This window comes from Lytechinus pictus, chromosome 2 (assembly GCF_037042905.1).
Source record: "Lytechinus pictus isolate F3 Inbred chromosome 2, Lp3.0, whole genome shotgun sequence".
Lineage (NCBI taxonomy): Eukaryota > Metazoa > Echinodermata > Echinoidea > Temnopleuroida > Toxopneustidae > Lytechinus > Lytechinus pictus.
In genome coordinates this window covers 53,362,969-53,383,760 of record NC_087246.1, presented here as the reverse complement: position 1 = coordinate 53,383,760, position 20,792 = coordinate 53,362,969, and the positions used below count along the sequence as shown (strand labels likewise).

The 20,792-nt window shown below is 35.5% G+C and overlaps 1 protein-coding gene across 1 annotated transcript; it reads left to right on the top strand.

Moving 5' to 3' along the window:
- The first annotated feature begins 831 nt into the window (after positions 1–831).
- On the top strand, positions 832–19,300 carry LOC129253984 (scavenger receptor cysteine-rich type 1 protein M130-like). Its single transcript, XM_054892430.2, has 6 exons — positions 832–1,303; positions 10,203–10,520; positions 11,133–11,447; positions 13,869–13,996; positions 16,473–16,680; positions 16,937–19,300. Exons 1-6 carry the CDS (start codon positions 1,213–1,215, stop codon positions 17,845–17,847), a joined length of 1,971 nt encoding a protein of 656 aa, XP_054748405.2. The 5' UTR covers positions 832–1,212; the 3' UTR covers positions 17,848–19,300.
- The last annotated feature ends 1,492 nt before the right edge of the window (positions 19,301–20,792 follow it).

Genomic DNA, 20,792 nt, shown 5'->3' with positions numbered 1-20,792 from the left:
TGGTGATACAAACTCTTTATCCATGATGTATTCTTTTAAAATTTGTATCACATGCCATCATATATAGAAATAACACATGATCTACTGATAGATGTGATAAAAGAGGCAGTTTAAGTGAAATATATACTAAAGTAATGGGGAGAGTTGTTCACAAGTGACATCACACATATTTGTCGCATTACCAATGTGAGGATCTCCATAGCATTAGTGATCGCAATATTCAAATGCTCGTAACTTTCTCATTATTTGTCCGATTTTTCTCAAACTTTCGTTGGTATGTTTCTTTAATTTTTCTGCTTTCTAACAAGCTATCTTGTTCCAAAGGTTTCATTCTCCTTTAACTGTTGATTCAAATCTATATGGCCCCGGGTCTATGGACTTGTTTCATATTACAGGAAAGAGATATTCCATATCTTTCTTTTATTCAATAGTACAGTACCTCAAATCTGGAATCCAGTTATTATACAGTTCGTGTGTCACTGTCGGTTTTAGATTGACAAGCCATCATGTCACCTTTATTTTGAAAGATATATAATTGTGCATACAAACTGGTGTGGTCTCCAACTATCACTGACCTGCCTTTTTTGGCGTGTGAAGCATGCTCTAATTAGCTAAATTATGAGGGATTCGCTGCATGTGTTTATGACGGGTGTTCAATTTAGAGTTTAGTCGCATCCTTGGGCATGTTGGGTGTGAGTGTGTGTGTGGGGGGGGGGGGGGCGGCTATTGACCAACGTCTGATTAATTATCTACGAATTCGGACTTTGATCTCACGTTTTACCAACACATATAATCATTTACGAAACCATTTTGATAACCTAGACTTTAGATACAGTCAGAATTGAGATAATCACCATAAAACAAAGCCAGTTTGATGTTAAGACACGGCCTAGATTCACCTAAACGTAAACGACGAGACTGTTACACACTTTAAGATTTCGATAAGAATGTAATTGATACCAGAACTGTCATACCAGTATTTGAGATTATACCAAGTTGGGTTTTACTCCATACAAAGTTCTCTTTACCACAATTAAGTAACAATCATTTTGACAACTCATCATGTGCATGTTAGTAACTGAAGGCTAAGGAAATTTCAAAGGATTCTTAGAAAATTGGATTATTCACGATATTGAACTCTTTTGGTCGGGCCAACATCGTTTGAGTTGTTTTTATACGAGTTTATTATTTTCCTGAGGAAGAAGATTGAGAATGACTCGCTTCTTGATGAGAAAACTGCTTATTCATTGTTCTGCACTGGTTTTTCTTCTAGCTTCTTCTTTATTCTTGATCGATGCAGACGGTAAGGGTGTTTTAAACGAAATTATACTGAAATTCTAAAGGTCAATTTGTGACATGACCGACACAGGTATGAATTCAAGTTTTGAACGATTGTCCACGAGACTAATATTAGCACAGAATACTGTAAAAAATATATTGGCTAAAATTTTTACCACCACGAGGGTAATTATGTATCCAACCAATTTGGGCAGTATTTTACCCAATGCGGGAAGCATATTGTCAAGTAAGGTTAAAAAATAAGCAGCAATTACTTTAGAATGGGCAAATTTTTCATCACATTGGATAAATAAAAATGCCCAATGTTGGTTAGACAAATAATTACTCTCATGGAGCACTTTTACCCAATATGTTTTTGAGTGAAGGCTTGTTAACATGGTTAATAATATGACGTACCTAGTGGCGTACCTGGGATTTTTCACAGGGGGGGCAAAACCGTCCGCCAAAAAATTTGACAAGCAAAAAAAAAAAAAAAAAAAAAAAAAAAAGGGTCTTCAAGCCCGTCAGGGGGGCAATAAAGGTCTTCAAGCTCGTCAGGGGGGCAGGGATACGTCCTTTGCATGTGTTGTGGCTCGTCAGGGGGGGGGGCAGACTGCCCCCTCTGCCCCCCCCCCCCCCCCCGTAGGTACGCTAGTGGACATACCTTATAACTGTTAAGCAAAAATTTGTGATCAGAAACTAAAAGCCATTCCTAAAGAAAACACAAAATGAGGAAAACACACTATATAATATAATATTATATAATTACACTAGATTTGGTTTGGTCATATCCTTATACTGTCATAACCTTAATTTAGTCAGACAAAAAAAACAAGTAAAAAATACATTTGCACTTCACAAAAATAAGTGGATTTGATGAATATGTCATCGGTCCATAAAGGAGGCATGCAATGTATACATGAGTATATAACATATTTAGAAATCACGTTTCTAAACAAAGATATTTGTTATTATTTAATTTGATTTGATTTCCACTTTTCAATAACAAAAGTATAATCATTTTCAACATTGCGTAACAATAAGCATAATAAATATAATGATTGAATAGTATATGGTTGTAAGTCAACTATAAATTATACTTGGAAATTTTCTCTTTAAAAAAACGTTGAAACGTGTATATGAACTTAAACAAATACATATAATATCGTATTTGAAATGTGGGAGACCGCCATCTTAAGCTTGGAACTTGATGGAGGTTTCAAAAGGAAAGGGGTGAGAAAGCCAAATTACAATGCAATAAAAGAGCCTTAAATTGTATTCCATAAATGATAGCAATGTAGCGATAGAAAAAGTGAATGATTGATAGGCTTATGATAGATGCTCTCAAATCTTTTATGTCAGATGACGTGTTTTTTGTGTAAAGTGTGTCAATATGTCCTGTGCCAAAATGAAAGATATAGCAAAAGTTAGGCACAATATATTGTTTTCAATCAAACCAATTTCTGTATGAATATGGTATATTTGTTTTATGTATCAATTCTGTACAATGAATTCCTTTTTTTCATTTGTATTATTATGTTCATGATGTGTGATAGCCTTATTTCTCAGTGAGAACTTTAAAAGACATTTTACTAAAACAAAGAGCACAAACAAGAATTAGACATATCAAGTTAGCATGCCTGTTGTTCAGCCAAAAGAAATGTATGAAATAATTTTCTTTTTGTCAATGTTTGCCCGATATATTCTTGTGATTAATGAATATTTCTCCATTCTTCTTTGCCTCTTCAGAGTAAATTACTCATTAAAATCCCTAATTAAAACGCTGGTAATTTAGTCACATTTTACGTTTGCCAAGCATTAGCAAGTCCCAAGCCTAAGTAAAACGCAAATAATATTTCAACCTTGTTGGTACATCATTCCAACATAATCATAAATGAATGCGAAGAGCTGAACATACTTTATTTGGGAGTATGCAATTTAGACTACTGCTTCTATTGGGCCCATTCCATGCAGAGGCAAGTCCAGGATTTGAGAGGGGGCACTTCAAAATTACAAAAATAGAGGATTACCTACACTCGCGGGAAACATTTTCCAGCCCATTTTATTACAAGCAAAACACACCCACAAATAGTCAAATCAGCACTCAAGGAGAGCATTTTTACTTTACAAAAGGTTGACAAATAGGCAAGTAAGCAAATAAAAGAAAAGAGTGTACGTGAGGGGGGCGGCCCAATAGACCTGCGCCTGCCCGACCATTTCATTAATTTGACCATATTTTACACTGAAATAATTTATATGTGTACGCTCAAGTACGAATAAGTATTTATATCTTTTAAAGCATCTGCTTTAGAAGGTCTATTAAATCTTGTGAAATACGATTTTTTTTTTGACAGATTTTTTTTTGGGGGAGTGGAATTTGATTTAAAGTCTACATATTGTATTACGCTAACCTCAATTTACATATCATAGAGAATGCCATTAAACGTCTTTGACCATAAGACGAATTCTCTAGCAATAAACTAATACAAAAATTACAATACATGCGATTTCGAAATAGTGCAATGACATTGATATATTTAGGAAAATTATGATATAGGGAAGAGATCGAAGTTTCACAACCAATAATTTATATGCAATTAACAATGGATTGTTTTTTATACCAAGCAATTATTAACACTTTTTAATTGTCTATTAAACAAACCTGGATCAGCCACTGGTATTACATGTCAGTATATAGCAAAAATTGTAAATCTGATCAGAAAATAACACACGTGCCGATCCGACTCACTATAAAGTGATAAATGTTACGAGTATAAAACAAATTGCCACACAATGCGTGTTCCTAAAATAAGTCTTTAAATAATCCAATCAAAAAAGGTGTGTGTGAATTTGAGATGACAAAAAATATCATAAATAAATAATTCCTGAAGCTTTTTTTTTTGCAGATTTACTTGATCGCAACCGCCCCAAAAGGAACAAAGGAAGTGAAAATTGCCCAACCCCCCAAAAAAAAACGGTGCTCAACTATATCGCCATGTCATGTGTAAATACCATGATTACAGATTTCGACAAAAAATGATAAACCTATTATTCGTTGATCGAATGTAGTATTCATTCCGCGTGTTAGCCCCTAATCAAACTCTATCATGCCCCATTTAAAGGAATTTAAGATCGGTTTGGGGGGCTCTCTTCTTCAATAACATTTCCTTTTACCTAGTCTGTTTAATTGAAATAGGGAAACTAAATGCATGATTCCTGCCTTTCATGCCTCAAAAGAAGCTTCATTGTTTCAAGCGTTTTCTGGTCACGGGTTATACTTAAATAATGCTTTCAAATATATTTTCAAAGATAATGAGATAATGATGAATCATCTTTGTGGAAATATGATTATGACGCAACACACCCTGGTTGTAGGCGATGTTTGTAAAATTATTTTTCGTATCACTTCCCCTTTCTGTGGATTTAGTTTAACACACATCCCTTTCATATGGGTTGTTTTTTTTATATAAAATTTTTAATGGGCTTATGCTTATGTACTCGAGGTATTGCTTTTGTTTAGTAGTATATGGCGCTTTTGCTCAAGGACAGTTGTATCATTTTTTTAATGAACAAATTAATGGGTATTATTTATATTATGCCCCTTTCAATAGAAACGACAGATTGGTAAGGATTGGTAAGATTGGCTGTAGGTGGAAAACTATTGTTGCAAATCGAGGGGAATCACCGTTCGTTCACTTCGCTCCCTTACTAAAATTCAAGCGTCTCAATTAATTTTGCCAACCCTCTCTTCCAAAGATTGAGAAAAAAAAATGCTTGATATATGTATATATATATATATATATAAATTCATATATACGGACTTGAAGCCTATTCACCCATACATCCATCTGTTTATCATAACACTGTGAGGGTGTGTGTATGTGTAATTACCATTCCTAATATTTTGTCAGGCGGGCGGGTGATTTATATCTCTTGTGTAATATCAACACGAAGAATCGTATCTTTACTAATGGATTAACGATTAACAGATTAACCGGCCTGTTGCAGCTAGTACCACTCACCAATTGGTGAATGTAATTATGGGATTGAACTGTACTCTACCCTCCCCCGATCTTTTGTAATGTTTATCAACAGTACTCTTTAGAGTTCTCCATTCCGGTTCCACACCCGCCCTCCTAGAAAATTATATCCCATTTATAAAAATAATAATAATGATGATGATGATAATAATAATAATAATAATAGCAATAATAATAATGATGATAATAATAATAATAACTGTGGTATCTTATCGAGCGCACACACCGTCCAGAGACGTTCATGGCGCGAGCCCAGCAACAGTAACAGTTCCTTTGGATATATATATATATATATACTGTATAAGCAACAACAAATATAAATGCAAACGAAGTCAACAAAAGATCTTACAGATCAAGTCCACCCCAGAAATATGTTGATTTGAACCAATAGAGAAAAAATCAAATAAGCATAATGCTGAAAATTTCATTAAAATCGGATGTTTTCATTTTTCCTTATTTTTCATAAAACAGTAATATGCACAATTAAGTGACATGTAAATGAGAGAGTCGATGATGTCCCGCACTCACTATTTTTTTATTGTTTGAATTATATAATATTTCAATTTTTACAGATTTGACAGTAATGACCAGCTTGACTGAACCATAAAGTGTTAAACAATGGTAAATACACATGTTCAGGGGAGGAATAAAACGTCGTTTTACAGGAAAATGAGGGTAAAATGAGAATTTTTCATATTTCAGATAATAAAATACAAAAGAAATAGTGAGTGATGTCATCAGTTCCCTCATTGGCATATACAGATCGGGATGTGCAGATATCTGTTTTGTGAAAATAAGCGAAACTTAAAAATGTCATAACTTTCCTATTTTACATCCGATTTTGATGATATTTTCAGTGTTTTGCTTGTTCGGTTTTTCTCTTTTTATTTAAAACAACAATCTGTTACAAATAAAACTGGGTACATAATTAAAAGAAAGTACAGTTTTGCATCACCAACTGGAATCCCCATGCATCGTCTAATCCTTTCTCAATCTCAAGAGAATGTGATGGATAATATCAATTATACTAAGGATATTTAGATTTAAAATGTCAAATAATGCAAAATTTCCCTGAAAATATCTGGATATGAGCGTTATAGTCCAATAACTGCTATCGGTTATTGCCGAGGGAAGATGGTCTCCCTAATTTCTTTGTAGTTATAATGGAAGAAGTAGTTGAGTGTGTTATATTATTCAACATCATTTGCATCTAGATTTATTTCCGTTCTAGAGTTAATACATATACATTCCAAATATAACATAACCAAATCAAATGTACTGCAGGCCCATAAAAATGTTTCTCAGAGTCAAACATAAAATACATTAGATAAACATCGGAATTGGTGAAAATCACGAACCGAACAAAAGTGAAGCTTACAGGTGCAGACGAATATCACACTGTGAGCAACTTCAAAAGTTGCGATTTTGCACCTTTCAGAATTGCATGCACCTTTAACATGTTTAAAGTTGTATTTTTTTCAATAAAAGGTGCGATGTTGCATGTTTGAATATGGTGCTATATAGTGTGACTATTTATGTGCAAATTTTGACCCATTTTCTTACAGTGAATGCTGGAAATTAAATATAGGAGTTTGCCCCCCCCCCAAAAAAAAAAATGCTTTTACAAAAAGCAACCCCTTGGACTAAATAGCCATCATAGACCTGGTAATAAAAATTTGAGAAGCTGTGTTGGTATGCGGATCATATTCAATCATCCTTCATTGTTTGAAATAGTTAAAAGTGTCAGCCCGACCCAACCCAACTATTTTCAATTCAATTTGATCACAATATGGTTGAATCTAAAGTTTTATTAAATCAATAGGCTCCCCAAGCTAATCGGTAATGAGATGCAATCCATATGAAAAAGACAATCAGATAATGATTGATAAACTATCATTAAGTGCACTCCTATACATTTTGTCTCTCAATGACGTCAATGTCACATTTTCAAAATTATTAGGTATACATCGCTCTGTTGAATATATTGTAGTTGACATATTTTTAAAAGATAAGATATTATATACATAATAAGCAGTTATGTAAATCAGATAAGTTTTTCAGATAATTTGATCAGAGTCCGAATACATTTGGAGCCTGTGGCAGTGGTTTTTATATACACTCTTTGAATACCGACAGTTGTAATATTTTGGCATTTCTGTATGCAATCGATCAATTTTAGTGTCCCTCTCCTATATATTAAGATATTGGATCCTGAAGACGGATTGAACAAGCGTTGTTTTTTTATGCAGAATCCCTCATATTTCACCATATTTTAAATAGTCTTTGATTTCAAATTTAATTTAGATAAATGATGACATGTCTGATTGTTTAGAAATTTATGTCCCAGGTAGAAAAACTAGATCCTCTGAAGACCCACTTAAATTAACATATCCAACAAAAAGAAAACAGACCGGAGATAGAACATTCACCGTTGCATCCTCAATGGAATGGAACAAACTCCCTCTCACAATAAGACAATCCCCAACAATTGAGTCCTTCAAGAAATCCCTTAAAACCCTTTTGTTCTAGGCAACTGCCTTCATTTAATATGTCATTCTGATTTTTGTTTGTATAAATAAGTTAAATGAAATTGTGAGCGCTTTGGGCCATGTGGGAAAAGCGCGTTATAAATGTTGAGTATTATTATTTACATACCATGTTAATTCTTCTGATGTCATATTGTTTTTGTATTATATTCATAATTATGTGAAACATGTAAAATAAAGTCACTCTAATATCAAATCAAATCAATCAATGTTTCTCGGTAATTGCCCTCATTATGTGTGATTCCGAAATTCGAATACTAAAGTGCAACAGGAAAGGAGAAAAGGTAATCTTGAAACGATGTCCATGCAAGGACTAATGCATTTGTAAAAGAGGAGAATATAAGAAAATAGTAGTTTCGGTTGGTAAGCAGGCTACCCAAATCAAAGATAGTTCGATGTGTTTCGAGAAGCACGTCTCTCGAAGACGTTCAAAGGTAGTTACTTATACTTACACGCATTCAATATTCTGATACCACGATGACAGTGACAGGCAAACACACAAAAAAAACTGATATACTGTATAATATATATATAATTTTCAGGAAAACAATACTATAATTACTCATAAAAGACACTTGTGTGTGTGTGTGTGTGTATACATGTTTATACACTGTTAGAAAATTTATCCTTAAAATAAAAGAAGTTCCTGCAGCAGAGACTCGAGAACACCTGTAATCTTACAAGATTGCGTAATCTTACATTATATCATGTAAAATTACAGGAAATTGGTATTTGGTGTATGGAACCTTACACATTTCCTTAAATAAAACACCTTTTTCCCCTTTTTAAACAGACCTGTTCTGTTAAATTGTAGAAAAATTCCTGTTTTATGAATTTACAGAATGATTCTGTTATTGCTTTCTGTAAAATCTTGTTTTTTTTTCTGTAAAATCAGGTTGTTTTTTTAACAGTGTATATTGTGAAAGAATTGAAGAGAACAATGGTAGGCGTATCTTAAATCAAGGTTCCCCGGAGGCGATCTAACCTTTGGAAACAATGGTGAGGCCGAAATTACCTATGCCGGGAATCGAACCCAGGCCCCAAGGTTAGAACGCCGGTGCCTTAACTACTAGACCACAGAGACGGGTTAGTGGCTACATTGCTAGGGCGACCCTAGCACCCACCCTCAACACACACACACCCTCACACACACACACACACACACACACATATATATATATATATATATATATATATATATATATAAATATATATATATATATATATATTAATCGGACATACACTACAGCCAAGGGCTGAAGTGTAACTGTTTACCATTTACATGGGTATATATTGGAATAATATAGACAAAATAGAAAATACACAGGTATGGCAAGCCGTTTTAACATTTATTCACATTTCTGATATCAAGAATTAGATTTCTTGATATCAAGAATTCATTTCTTGATCAAGAATTTCCATTTATTAACCACATAAAATCATTTTTTTATATCAAGAAATTGATATCAAGAATTCACTTCTTGATTTCAAGAAATGGTTTCATGTGGTTCAAAAATTAGAATTCTTAATATCAAGAAATAAATTCTTAATATCAAGAAATGAATTCTTGATATTAAGAAATGAATTCTTGATTTCAGAAAATGTGAATAAATGTTAAAAGGGCTTGCCATACGCACGCATTTACAAAACGCATTGGTGCAAAAACCTGACAGCATAATAAATGGACTTACCAGAATGGAAGAGAATAGGCCTAACTAAAGCGTATATCAATTGCAAAATTCAAAGACATCAACAATGCTTTGTAAAAAAAAAAAAAATACATTTACGAAGCCGATAAATTTTTTATATTTTTTGTCATCATCATCCTCATCTTTATCATCTCCATGTTCATCATTCAAATTATGAACAGATATTACCATTCTGCGGTATTATTGATTTTAATGAGTTTTAAACCTAGGATTGTCATTTTTCTTTCAAGCAATCTACTTATGAATATGATGACAATCCTTTTTTCTTGCAAATTGTGTTTGTTATAATAATTTGACAGTAGATTATATTTTGTTTGGAATGATATTTTTGATATATATATGTTTTTTCTCTATGATTCATGTTTGTATTATATTATGGAAAATGTACTGTACGAATGATAATGAATGCAGAAGAAAAAATACAATAAAATCAAATATTAAAACAAATCGTAAATATGAGTAATTTTAAATTAAATGGATTAAAGATAATTATTGAAGTGATTAAAAGAAGGATTCTCTGTTTCGTTCATTTATTGTTACAAAGAATGAAGGTTCTAAACAAAATAAAATAAATTGTACTGAATTTCGTAATTGAAGAATAATATTCAAACGATATCTTACCCTTTCAGGCACTGTACGTTTGGTGAATGACTTTGACGTCGCAACCAACAAGGGGCGCGTCGAGATCTACTACGACGGTGATTGGGGTACCATATGTGATGACGAATGGGACATACTCGACGCTGATGTGGTGTGTCGCCAACTTGGGTTCACTGGGGCAATCCGGGCTCTGCCAAGGGCCTACTTTGGTCCGGGTGAAGACCTGATACGGGCTGATAATGTTAGATGCACAGGGAACGAGGAAAGGATACAGGATTGTCCTAACGCAGGGTGGGACACTCATAATTGCGTTCATCTTGAGGATGCTTCAGTGGAATGTTCGACAGGTAGGTCTCTTATGCTGCAGTCACATGTCTTTTTAAAAGGGCATTTAATCCCGGTATTTAATCTATTCATTAGACAACTCTGTTACTTTGATTGCCCAAGCTAATTTGCACGAACGACTTCTCTATATTTTGAAATATCCGTGTAATTTTGTGACATGGACCAACGACAGAACGGTCTATTATGTTACATTTTTGTGAAGTATACTTATTACAGATTCAACAGACTCAGAAACAACTCACTTCATATTATTTGAACTTCTTCTGAACCCTCGTTAACTACTCAATACCCACCCAAAAAGGAAAAAAACTCGAATACAAAATACCCAGATATTCTGATAACGAAATCATAATGAAAACGATTAAATGCATGTGTCTGTAACATATTTGTGATGATTAAATTTAGAATAATAGAGTGATATAATACACCCCAACATTTTGTCACCAATTGTATGTGGATTGAATGTCTATAACGTATATAGAATATAATGTATATAATGTCTTAATATACAAAACAATGAAAATATGTAGTTAAAATATACCGTCAACTATCAATCATCGACTCATACCATAAACTGATATTTTCTTCCCTATTTTGGTCTGCTTAACATTTAGCCTCCGTTCGCTTAGTTGGCGGTCCCGATCGTTACGAGGGCAATGTCCAAGTCCTGGACGACGACGATAACACGTGGGGTTACGTGTGCGACGACGGCTGGGATGACGTCGACGCACATGTCGCCTGTTATCAACTGGACCAACGTTCTAGCGAGTATGCCCTCTTTAATTCGTCGTATGGAACGGGGGATGACGCGCCATTCGTCCTCAACAACGTCGACTGCGATGGATACGAGTCCACCCTGCAAGAGTGTCAGCATGGAGACTGGAGGAATTGCACAAGGTTCGACAAAGCTGGGGCTCTTTGCATAAGGGGTGAGAATTGAAGTTCAAGTTTCATAATATCAGACTACCATCTCAACACACTCTCAGTCAAATCTCTTCATCAGCTGTTAAATATGATAAATGGAAGGAGACATCCCTGTTGATATCACAGATTTTGCCATATTTATTCGTTTCCGCTGCAAACATCAAACACAGGGACTGTGGTGCCAGGGTACTTTGAAAGGCTGTGATGGCAAGATGACCTTAGGGTCTTAATGAATAACATTGGAAATAAAGAGTCACGAAACCAAGACCTCTCCTCTAGATACTATATGTATTTTCTTCCTTTATTTTTTCACTTCTTGAAAAGTCATAGGGGATGCTCTCGCTCTCTTCCCTCGCTAGCTCTGCTCCTAAGTCAAACATATGACTCCTTTAATCGACTCATCGACATATTTAGGGGCAGGTGTACACTTGCCCCGGGTGCCATTTTCGAGGGGGTGCCAAGACGGAAAAGTGAGAGGAGAAGATGAAAGAAAAAGTACGAATAAGGAAGATATTTTTTCAAGTTTAATCTCATTGATATACAAAGATTCCCAAGGACACTGACGATATAAAAAAAAAGAGAGGGGGTCATTTGAACGCTTTTTATTTATTTTTTTAAAATACGCCTGTGTATCGAAATTACGACCTTACAATCGCATTTGGTATTTTTTTTGGTAGCCAATGGACATATCTCGGGAATCGCCAAGAACAGATTTCATCAAAGATAATCCTTCAAGCATATAATTAAATCAGGGTGTAGAACTCGTCATTACCCATTATACCCCCATCCCCCCAAAAACCATAATAATAAAATGAATAAATAAGATAACATGAAATAAAATACAATAACTTTTCTATGAAGTCTATTGGCAAGTAAAAGTTTGCGCTGTATACAATGCCCAAAAGTCATTGATAACACAAATGATAATACCATAATGATATTACTACCTTTATCTTATTATGTTTATTGTCATTATTATAACTATTTTTATGAGTATAAATTGATAGATAGATAGATAGATAGATAGATAGATAGTAAGAAAGAAAGAAAGAAAGGAAAAGAAAAAAAGATAGTAAGTAAGACAGAAATAAATAAATAAAGAAAGATAGATAGATAAATAGATAGTAAGAAAGAAAGAAAGAAATATAGATAGATAGATAGATAGATAGATAGATAGATAGATAGATAGATAGATAGATAGATAGATAGATAGATAGATAGTAAGAAAGAAAGAAAGATAGATAGATAGATAGATAGATAGAAAGTAAGAAATAAATAAAAAAATAAATGAATAAAAAAAAAATAAAGAAAACAAATAGTAAGAAAGACAGAAAGAAAGAAGGATAGATAGATAGCAACAAGAAAGAAAGAAAGTAAGTAAGAAAGAAATAAAGAAAGATAGATAGATAGATATATTGCAGAAAAGAAAGAAAGAAAGAAAGATAGATAGATATATAGATAGATAGTAAGAAATAAATATAGAAAAAAGAAAGAAACAAGATAATAAGATAATAAGAAAGAAAGAAAGAATGAAAAAGAGAGAAAAAAGAAAGAAAGACAGATAGTAAGTAAGAAAGAAATCAAGAAAGATAGATAGATAGATTGTAAGAAAGAAAGAAAGATAGTAAGAAAGAAAGAAATAAAGACAGATAGATAGATATATTGTAAGAAAGAAAGAAAGATAGATAGATAGATAGATAGTAAGAAAGAAAGAAAGATAGATAGATAGATAGATAGTAAGAAAGAAAGAAAGATAGATAGATAGATAGATAGATAGATAGTAAGAAATAAATAAAGAAATAAATGAATAAAGAAAAAATAAAGAAAAAAAATAATAAGAAAGAAAGAAAGAAAGAAGGATAGATAGATAGCAACAAGAAAGAAAGAAAGTAAGATAGTAAGTAAGAAAGAAATAAAGAAAGATAGATAGATAGATATATTGCAGAAAAGAAAGAAAGAAAGATAGATAGATAGATAGATAGTAAGAAATAAATATAGAAAAAAGAAAGAACAAAGATAATAAGATAAATAAGAAAGAAAAAAGAAAGAAAGATAGTAAGTAAGAAAGAAATAAATAAAGATAGATAGATAGATAGATATATTGCAGAAAAGAAAGAAAGAAAGATAGATAGATAGATAGATAGATAGTAAGAAATAAATATAGACAAAAGAAAGAAACAAGATAATAAGATAATAAGAAAGAAAAAAGAAAGAAAGATAGTAAGAAAGAAAGAAATAAAGACAGATAGATAGATAGATTGTAAGAAAGAAAGAAAGAAAGAACGAAAGATAGATGGATAGATAGATAGATAGTAAGATAAATAAATGAATAAGTTAACTCACATACTACTGGGTATTATAAATAAACACAAGTCATCATAATTCGGTTATTACTTTTTATTGTCATGATCGCTTATCATTGCTAGACTACTATGAGGATGGAGAAGTGCGATTGGCTGGTTCTGGATATCCAAACAGAGGGCGAGTAGAGATCTATCATAATGGGGAATGGGGTACCGTTTGTGACGATTTCTGGGATTACTATGACGCAAAGGTAAGATATTATTACTTGAAACGAGTGAATCTTGTTTTTTTGCAGGTATGAGAACGTTTTGCGAAGACTCAAAGCGAATGTAAACAAATATGGCAGAAAAAAATATCGCTTTCCATGCTCGAAAAGTCAGCCAAACTTAATGTATATACAGGGCTTCGGTGTCTTGGTCAGTTACTTTGCTTCACGCTATTGGGTAGAAAGGGAACATGCATGTTTGCTGGGTGTTTTTTTTACCCCATATTGGGCTAAATGAATGTTTTAACCTTGGGTAAATTTCAAGGCAAAATTGCGTAAAATTTACAAAATATTTGGTATCTTTTTACCCAACCAAACATGCATGTTCCCATTTTACCCAATATTGGGTAAACCTTTTTTAGAGTGTTTGGATCCACAGAAGTTTGAACAGACTTTGATTTCTTGAGAACGATACTGCGCGATTCTATGACCAATTGTCTTGTCTTTCCGAGTTCCCGTTTATGCCCACAATCATAAGAATTGATTGTTATTGCAAGTAGATTGAAGAAACTGTTATGCAGAATGTTGTATTTTGCGGTTGTATCATCTGCTAAACTCTTAAAATATCTGTATTAGACTTTACCTTGATGACCATGTGTCAGATGGATGGCGCAGGAATCAGTCCTCGTTTTAATCATCTGAGATCTTGGCTAATCATTCAGTACCTACATTTCGATTACACAATTTCGATCAATATCAGTTGGAGATCGATTTGAATCTATCGAAATTCTTCAACAAGACTAATATTTAAAAAAAAAATCCTTTTTGATACATGTCTTCAACATGTTCAAGTTAGTATTGGCACAGTGCTTGAGCAATACGGTTGATGTTTTTAGTATCGGAAAGAATATTCCCAATATTCCTGGGAAATGACTTAAAGCAATTTGAATTACATCATTATACATTAAGGGGAGTGTTTCATCAACATTTTCATCCGACAAGTTGTCAGATCTGTCAACTTTCCTACATTTTGATTGGTTGAGAAATACTGTTACTATGGTAACTGTTGGATAAAATGGGACTTGTGGGTTAAAACCCCCGACAAGTCCTTTCATGAAACGCTCCCCTGCAAACAGTGGCGTACCGTGGGTCACGACATTGGGTGGGCACCAGCAACAATTTTGAGTAACTAAGTGAGCGCGCAAAGCGCGCTCAGTTGTCAGGTATACTGACCTAATGGAGACATTTTAAGGAAGCACTTGTAGTCATTGTAATCATGAATAACATACGCATCTCAGTAATCAAATAATGCGAGCGCGAAGCGCGAGCTGAAAAAAAATTGATATTCAGACCTAAAAAGGGACATTATAATCGAATTTTTGAAATCATGATACGTACCTGTCTCGCTAAACAATGCGAGCGCGAAGCGCGAGCCGAAATTTTTGTATATATTGACCCCGAGATCTTAAGGACTATATATTTTAGGAATCCCTTAATAGTATACATATCTCACCATAGTCATCTAATGCGAGTGCCAAGCGCTTGCTGATTACACATATGAAGCATTTGTAGTTATTGTAATCATGAATAACATACGCATCTCATTAATCAAACATTGCGAGTGCGAAGCGCGAGCTGAAAATTTAGGAAATTCAGACCTGAAGATGGGCATTTTAAGGCTTGTTTTGTAGGAATTTACGAAACCATACGTATTTCAATAACCAAATGATGCGAGCGCGAAGCGCAAGCTGAAATTTTTTGACTCAGATCAGAAAAAGGTACATTTTAAGGACTGATTTTAGGAATTCATGGAGAGCAGACATATCTCACCAATCCACTGATGCGAACGTAGTCACGGACAGGAAATGTTTTATATTAAGACCTTAACATGGGGCAATCACTTTAAGTAGTCATGCAAAAGAAGCATATGTCACTACATAAAACAATAATAAATTTGGTATATATTGACTTGAAAACGGGAGGTTTTCGTACAACAGGTTTATATATCTCGTTAATCAGACAATGCGAGCACCAGGAACAATGAAGACATAGGCCCTGAGCAAATTATGTTTCATAAATATGTGATAAAAATGTTTTCTATGTAATATAACATGATTATAATATAATATACCATTATAATGAATAATTTCTTCTTTCCCTCTACATTCCTCTTCCTTTCTCCCTCTTTTTTTCCTTTTCCCCGTTTTTTTTTTTTTTTTTTTTTTTTTTTTTGGGGGGGGGGGGTCAGCCGATTGGGGGGCACGTGCCCCCCATGCCCCCCCCCATGCCCCCCGTAGTTACGCCACTGCCTGCAAATTAAGTTTGCTCTAATCATGGAGCTATTTCTAACTGCAATGTAATTTGTGAAGGAAAACAATCAAACGTGTAGGCTACTTTCATCAACAGTTACCATGGTTACCGAACAGTATGTATTTGCTTGTAATGAAAGATGAGAGGGGGTAGAAAGGGTATGTTTTCATCAGCTAATCAGACCTTCTCATGCATTTACTCTCATATAAAGGTTGTATGTCGTCAGCTGGGGTACTCAGACAGTCAGCCCAAAGCCTACTACAAAAGTTACTTTGGACCAGGCCAGGGTAGGATATGGCTGGATAATTTGGCATGCATTGGTTCGGAGGAACGCCTCGAGTACTGCATCACCAGTGGTGGTTGGGGAGCACATGATTGTAGTCATGGTGAAGACGCAGGTGTTTACTGTGACGAAAGGGGTAAGTGTTTTCACGTCAGGGTTTGAGTTGTTGAAGATTCAGTTTAATTAGGATAATATTCTGGAGATGTTTAATTACTAAACTTTGTGTTATATCATGAATGATTTATTGATGACGTTTGTTCATCGATTTCACTTAAATTCAATCATTGTTAGTTTCCAAAAGCAGAGTAGGTTTAAAGCTCACTGGTCTACTGGTCTGCCACTAGGTTTGCGGGTAGACGTGATTAACTTTTAGATTTTATTGCCAATTGCAGGTGAATTCGATGCAGCAGAAATCACGGGGATAATCCTCGCATCACTCTTCGCAGCATCCATTCTGTTCTGCTGTGTTAAATACATTTGTTGCGAGGCAGCGTCCAATAAGAGACATCAACGGCGGCGCCGTTCACGAATTCAACGCCAGAGAAGGAGATCGCAGGCGGCTGCGACAAGACCAACCGATCCAGAAGAGCATTTTAACGCGCACTTCAACGATGCATACACGATCAGTGACAACCACGATGAAATATTCACTCCTCCTGGTTTCCCCCTTGCGTACCCGGGATCTGCACCACCACCTTTCTCTCCTACAGACCTACCCCCCGCTTATGAAACTATCATGTCAACCTCTACACCAGAAGGTTCTGCAGTACCAGTTAACAGTGACGAAACTGCCACCAGCAATTGTGTGGACGGGAACAATGTTGTAAACCAAGCTGGTCCAACTCCTCCACAAAGTATAGCTTCTGTCAATACAGGTACTCTTCCAAAGCCAGAAAGTAGGCCTAACCTCCCTCCAGTTCAACCTGCCAGTAGTCTGCCTTATCCTCCACCTCAGCCAACAAGTAGCAATCCTTATCCTCCCAACCCTGTGATGGCACATCAACAACCTCCAATACCATCAAACCAATCGGTAGTCATGCCACCAGTAGAGACAATTACGTCACCGTCTACAAACCAGTTAGGGAATGACCACGAGCTATCCTCTGCACCACCGCCATATACACCCCGAGCACCTTTTGAAGGACAGTCTCAGCAGCCTCCCGCGGCGCCCTCACCGATGAACTCAGTGACAGTAGCAGAAAGTCCTGCTACAGAAGAAACGAGCGTTACCTTTGTTAACAGTGCCGAAGAATCAATAAACCTAGGATTGCCAGATGAAAACGGACGGTTATCGGATGCTTGATATTATTATAAAAAAGATTCTCAACCCAAAAACAAAACATTTTAAAACACATTTTTAAAATGTAATAATTGCTCGATTTTAACACTATTATTTAAAAAAATATCTTCAGAGTCTCATCGTCAAATGAAATGATGGTTTGGTGTAGGCCGCTATTAATGATCGAGTAGATAGAATGCAAGGAATGAAGAATTCGTCTAAAATGCTGTTGAAGAAGTTACACAATTTAATGAGCCCGATTGTAAACATTCAAAACAGTTTTAAGACATATCAGCTTACATCAGAAGGAATCAATATTATAATATTATTTTCATTATTTCTTGATGAGGATCGACAGACTGTTTAAACTTTTGTTAAAAGCAGGCGTTTGGAGAGAACGTGATGGCAGTATGCACAAGCTTACAAGGGTCCCGTCTTACAAAGAGTTACGATTGATTCAATCAATCTCAACTCTATGGAAATCCATCCAGACCATTTTTTTTTTCTACAGGAAATATGCACAATCTTCTTAGTAAACAATTGAGAATCACACTGAATCTTTAAATGGACGATGAATGTATGAATACACATCGTATCTAGAAAACATTTTGAACAAATATGCATTTTTTATGTTGACGTTGCTGGCCATCCATAGTTGTGATTGAAGGGATTAATCGCAATTCTTTGTAAGACGGAGCCCAGGGATGAATGAAAAATATAAATTTAAAGACAGTACTGCAGTATGGACTTGATTTTTTTTTGTCGAACATAACAAAGATATCATTATATTCATAAAAAATGTAACACCTGATTGTAATTTGTAACACAATTAAAGATCATGGTAGCATTGTTGGACAGTCGTTTGGATGTGAAAAGAAAGAAATGCGAGTTTCAGAGTCAATATACTTTTAACATGTATTTCTAAAATGTATTTAAGATATATTTTCGAGATGTAACAAAGAATAATAGAAAACTGCTTGTGTACGTCAATAAGGCTTTGTCACAGAGGAGACGGTGTATTATATCGTACAGTAAATTACGCGGAAGGCTAATTTAATACATTAACTGAAATTTGAAAACCTAACGTACGAGAGATTACGCTAGCCTATAGCAATTACCTGATGACTGACACAATCTTCTCTCCTTTCTAGAATGACAAGAATTGTTTTCTATAAATATATTGTTTTGTATAAAATAACGCAGCTATTATAAAATAGACCTTGTAGATATGTCATATTAGTAGAAAAAAAAAACGCTATAGAGAAATATCATATTTGACAAGTGCATATCTCTTTGTATTCAATTAATGAGCATAAATGCATTTATAAAGACAATACTTCAGTGTGAATGCCTTTATATGAAGACTTTGTAATCAAACCCATATCACATGGATTTCATTTGGTTTGTATATTATGCTATATTATATTATTATTATTATGATTGGATGGGAAGATAAATATTAAAATATGGAAAAGTATGAATGTGTGTTTACGTACTCAACTCACACAGTTTTATTCTGTCCCCATTCCCCAACACACAAACAAACTTACACATATGCCCCCACACCTCAAACAGACTCACCTACACAAACGAACTCACCCCGACAAACCGACCCTAACATCCTCACACACACACAAGCACCCGCACCTCACACAGAAACACCTCTCCCCTAACATCCCCACACATAAGCTCCCAAGCCTCACAAACACGCATCTACACACACACACACACACACCCAGCTTCACATACAAACAAAGAAAACACAGACTGACGTACCTCACACAGATATAACCACACGCTCACACACATGCTCGCACGCCCACTCTAACTCCCACGGATACACCCACACCAATGCCCTCATTTGCTCCCACCCCCACACTAACTCCCACAGATACACCAACACTCTCACACATGTGCTCCCACACCCACACTAACTCCCACATCTTACACAGATACACCAACACAAACGCCCTCACACATATGCTTTCACACCCACACTAACTCCCACACCTCACACAGATATAGCCACACTAACGCCCTCACTAACTCCAACACCTTACACAGTTACACCAACGACGCCCCCACACATATGCTCCATGCCCACACAAACCCCGCACCTCACACAGATACACCCAGACTAATGCCCTCATTTGCTCCCACACCCACACCTCACACAGATACACCAACACTAACGCCCTAACACATGTGCTCCCACACCTTACACAGATACACCAACACTATATAAACGCCATCACACATATGCTCTCACACCCACACTAACTCCACACCTCACACAGATATAGCCACACTAACGCCCTCACACCTTACACAGTTACACCAACGCCCCCACACAAACTCCCGCACCTCACACAGATACACCCAGATTAATGCCCTCATATGCTCCCACACCCACACCTCACACAGAACCACCAACACTAACGCCATCACACATGTTCTCCCATACCCACACCAACTCCCACACCTTACACAGATACACCAACACTAACACCCTCACACATATGCTCTCACACCCACACTAACTCCCACACCATACAGTTACACCAACACCAACGCCCTCACACCCACACCATACAGTTACACCAACACCAACGCCCTCATACATATGCTCTCAGACCCACACTAACTCCCACACCTTACACAGTTACACCAACACTAACACCCTCACACATATGCTCTCACACTAACTCCCACACCTCACACAGATATAGCCACACTAACGCCCTCACACATGCTCCCACACCCCACACAGATACCCCCCCCCCCCCGCCCCTTCCTAAACAATGACAATTTGTCAGCAATGACAGCATTCATGAAACTGGAGTCTTATACATCTTGTATATCCTCTGGAAGTTTGACAAATGCATAATGCAGGCGTTAAGGGCGATTCGGCTCTAAAAATGTTTGAAATGGCACTTGTAAGATGTAAAAAGATTCCCATTCAAAAGATA

Coding starts and splice junctions, on each gene's coding strand:
- LOC129253984 (XM_054892430.2), top strand. CDS start 1,213: ATGACTCGCTTCTTGATGAGAAAACTGCTTATTCATTGTTCTGCACTG. Junction 10,521..11,132: donor TTCAGTGGAATGTTCGACAG/GTAGGTCTCTTA, acceptor CTTAACATTTAG/CCTCCGTTCGCTTAGTTGGC. Junction 11,448..13,868: donor TGGGGCTCTTTGCATAAGGG/GTGAGAATTGAA, acceptor TATCATTGCTAG/ACTACTATGAGGATGGAGAA.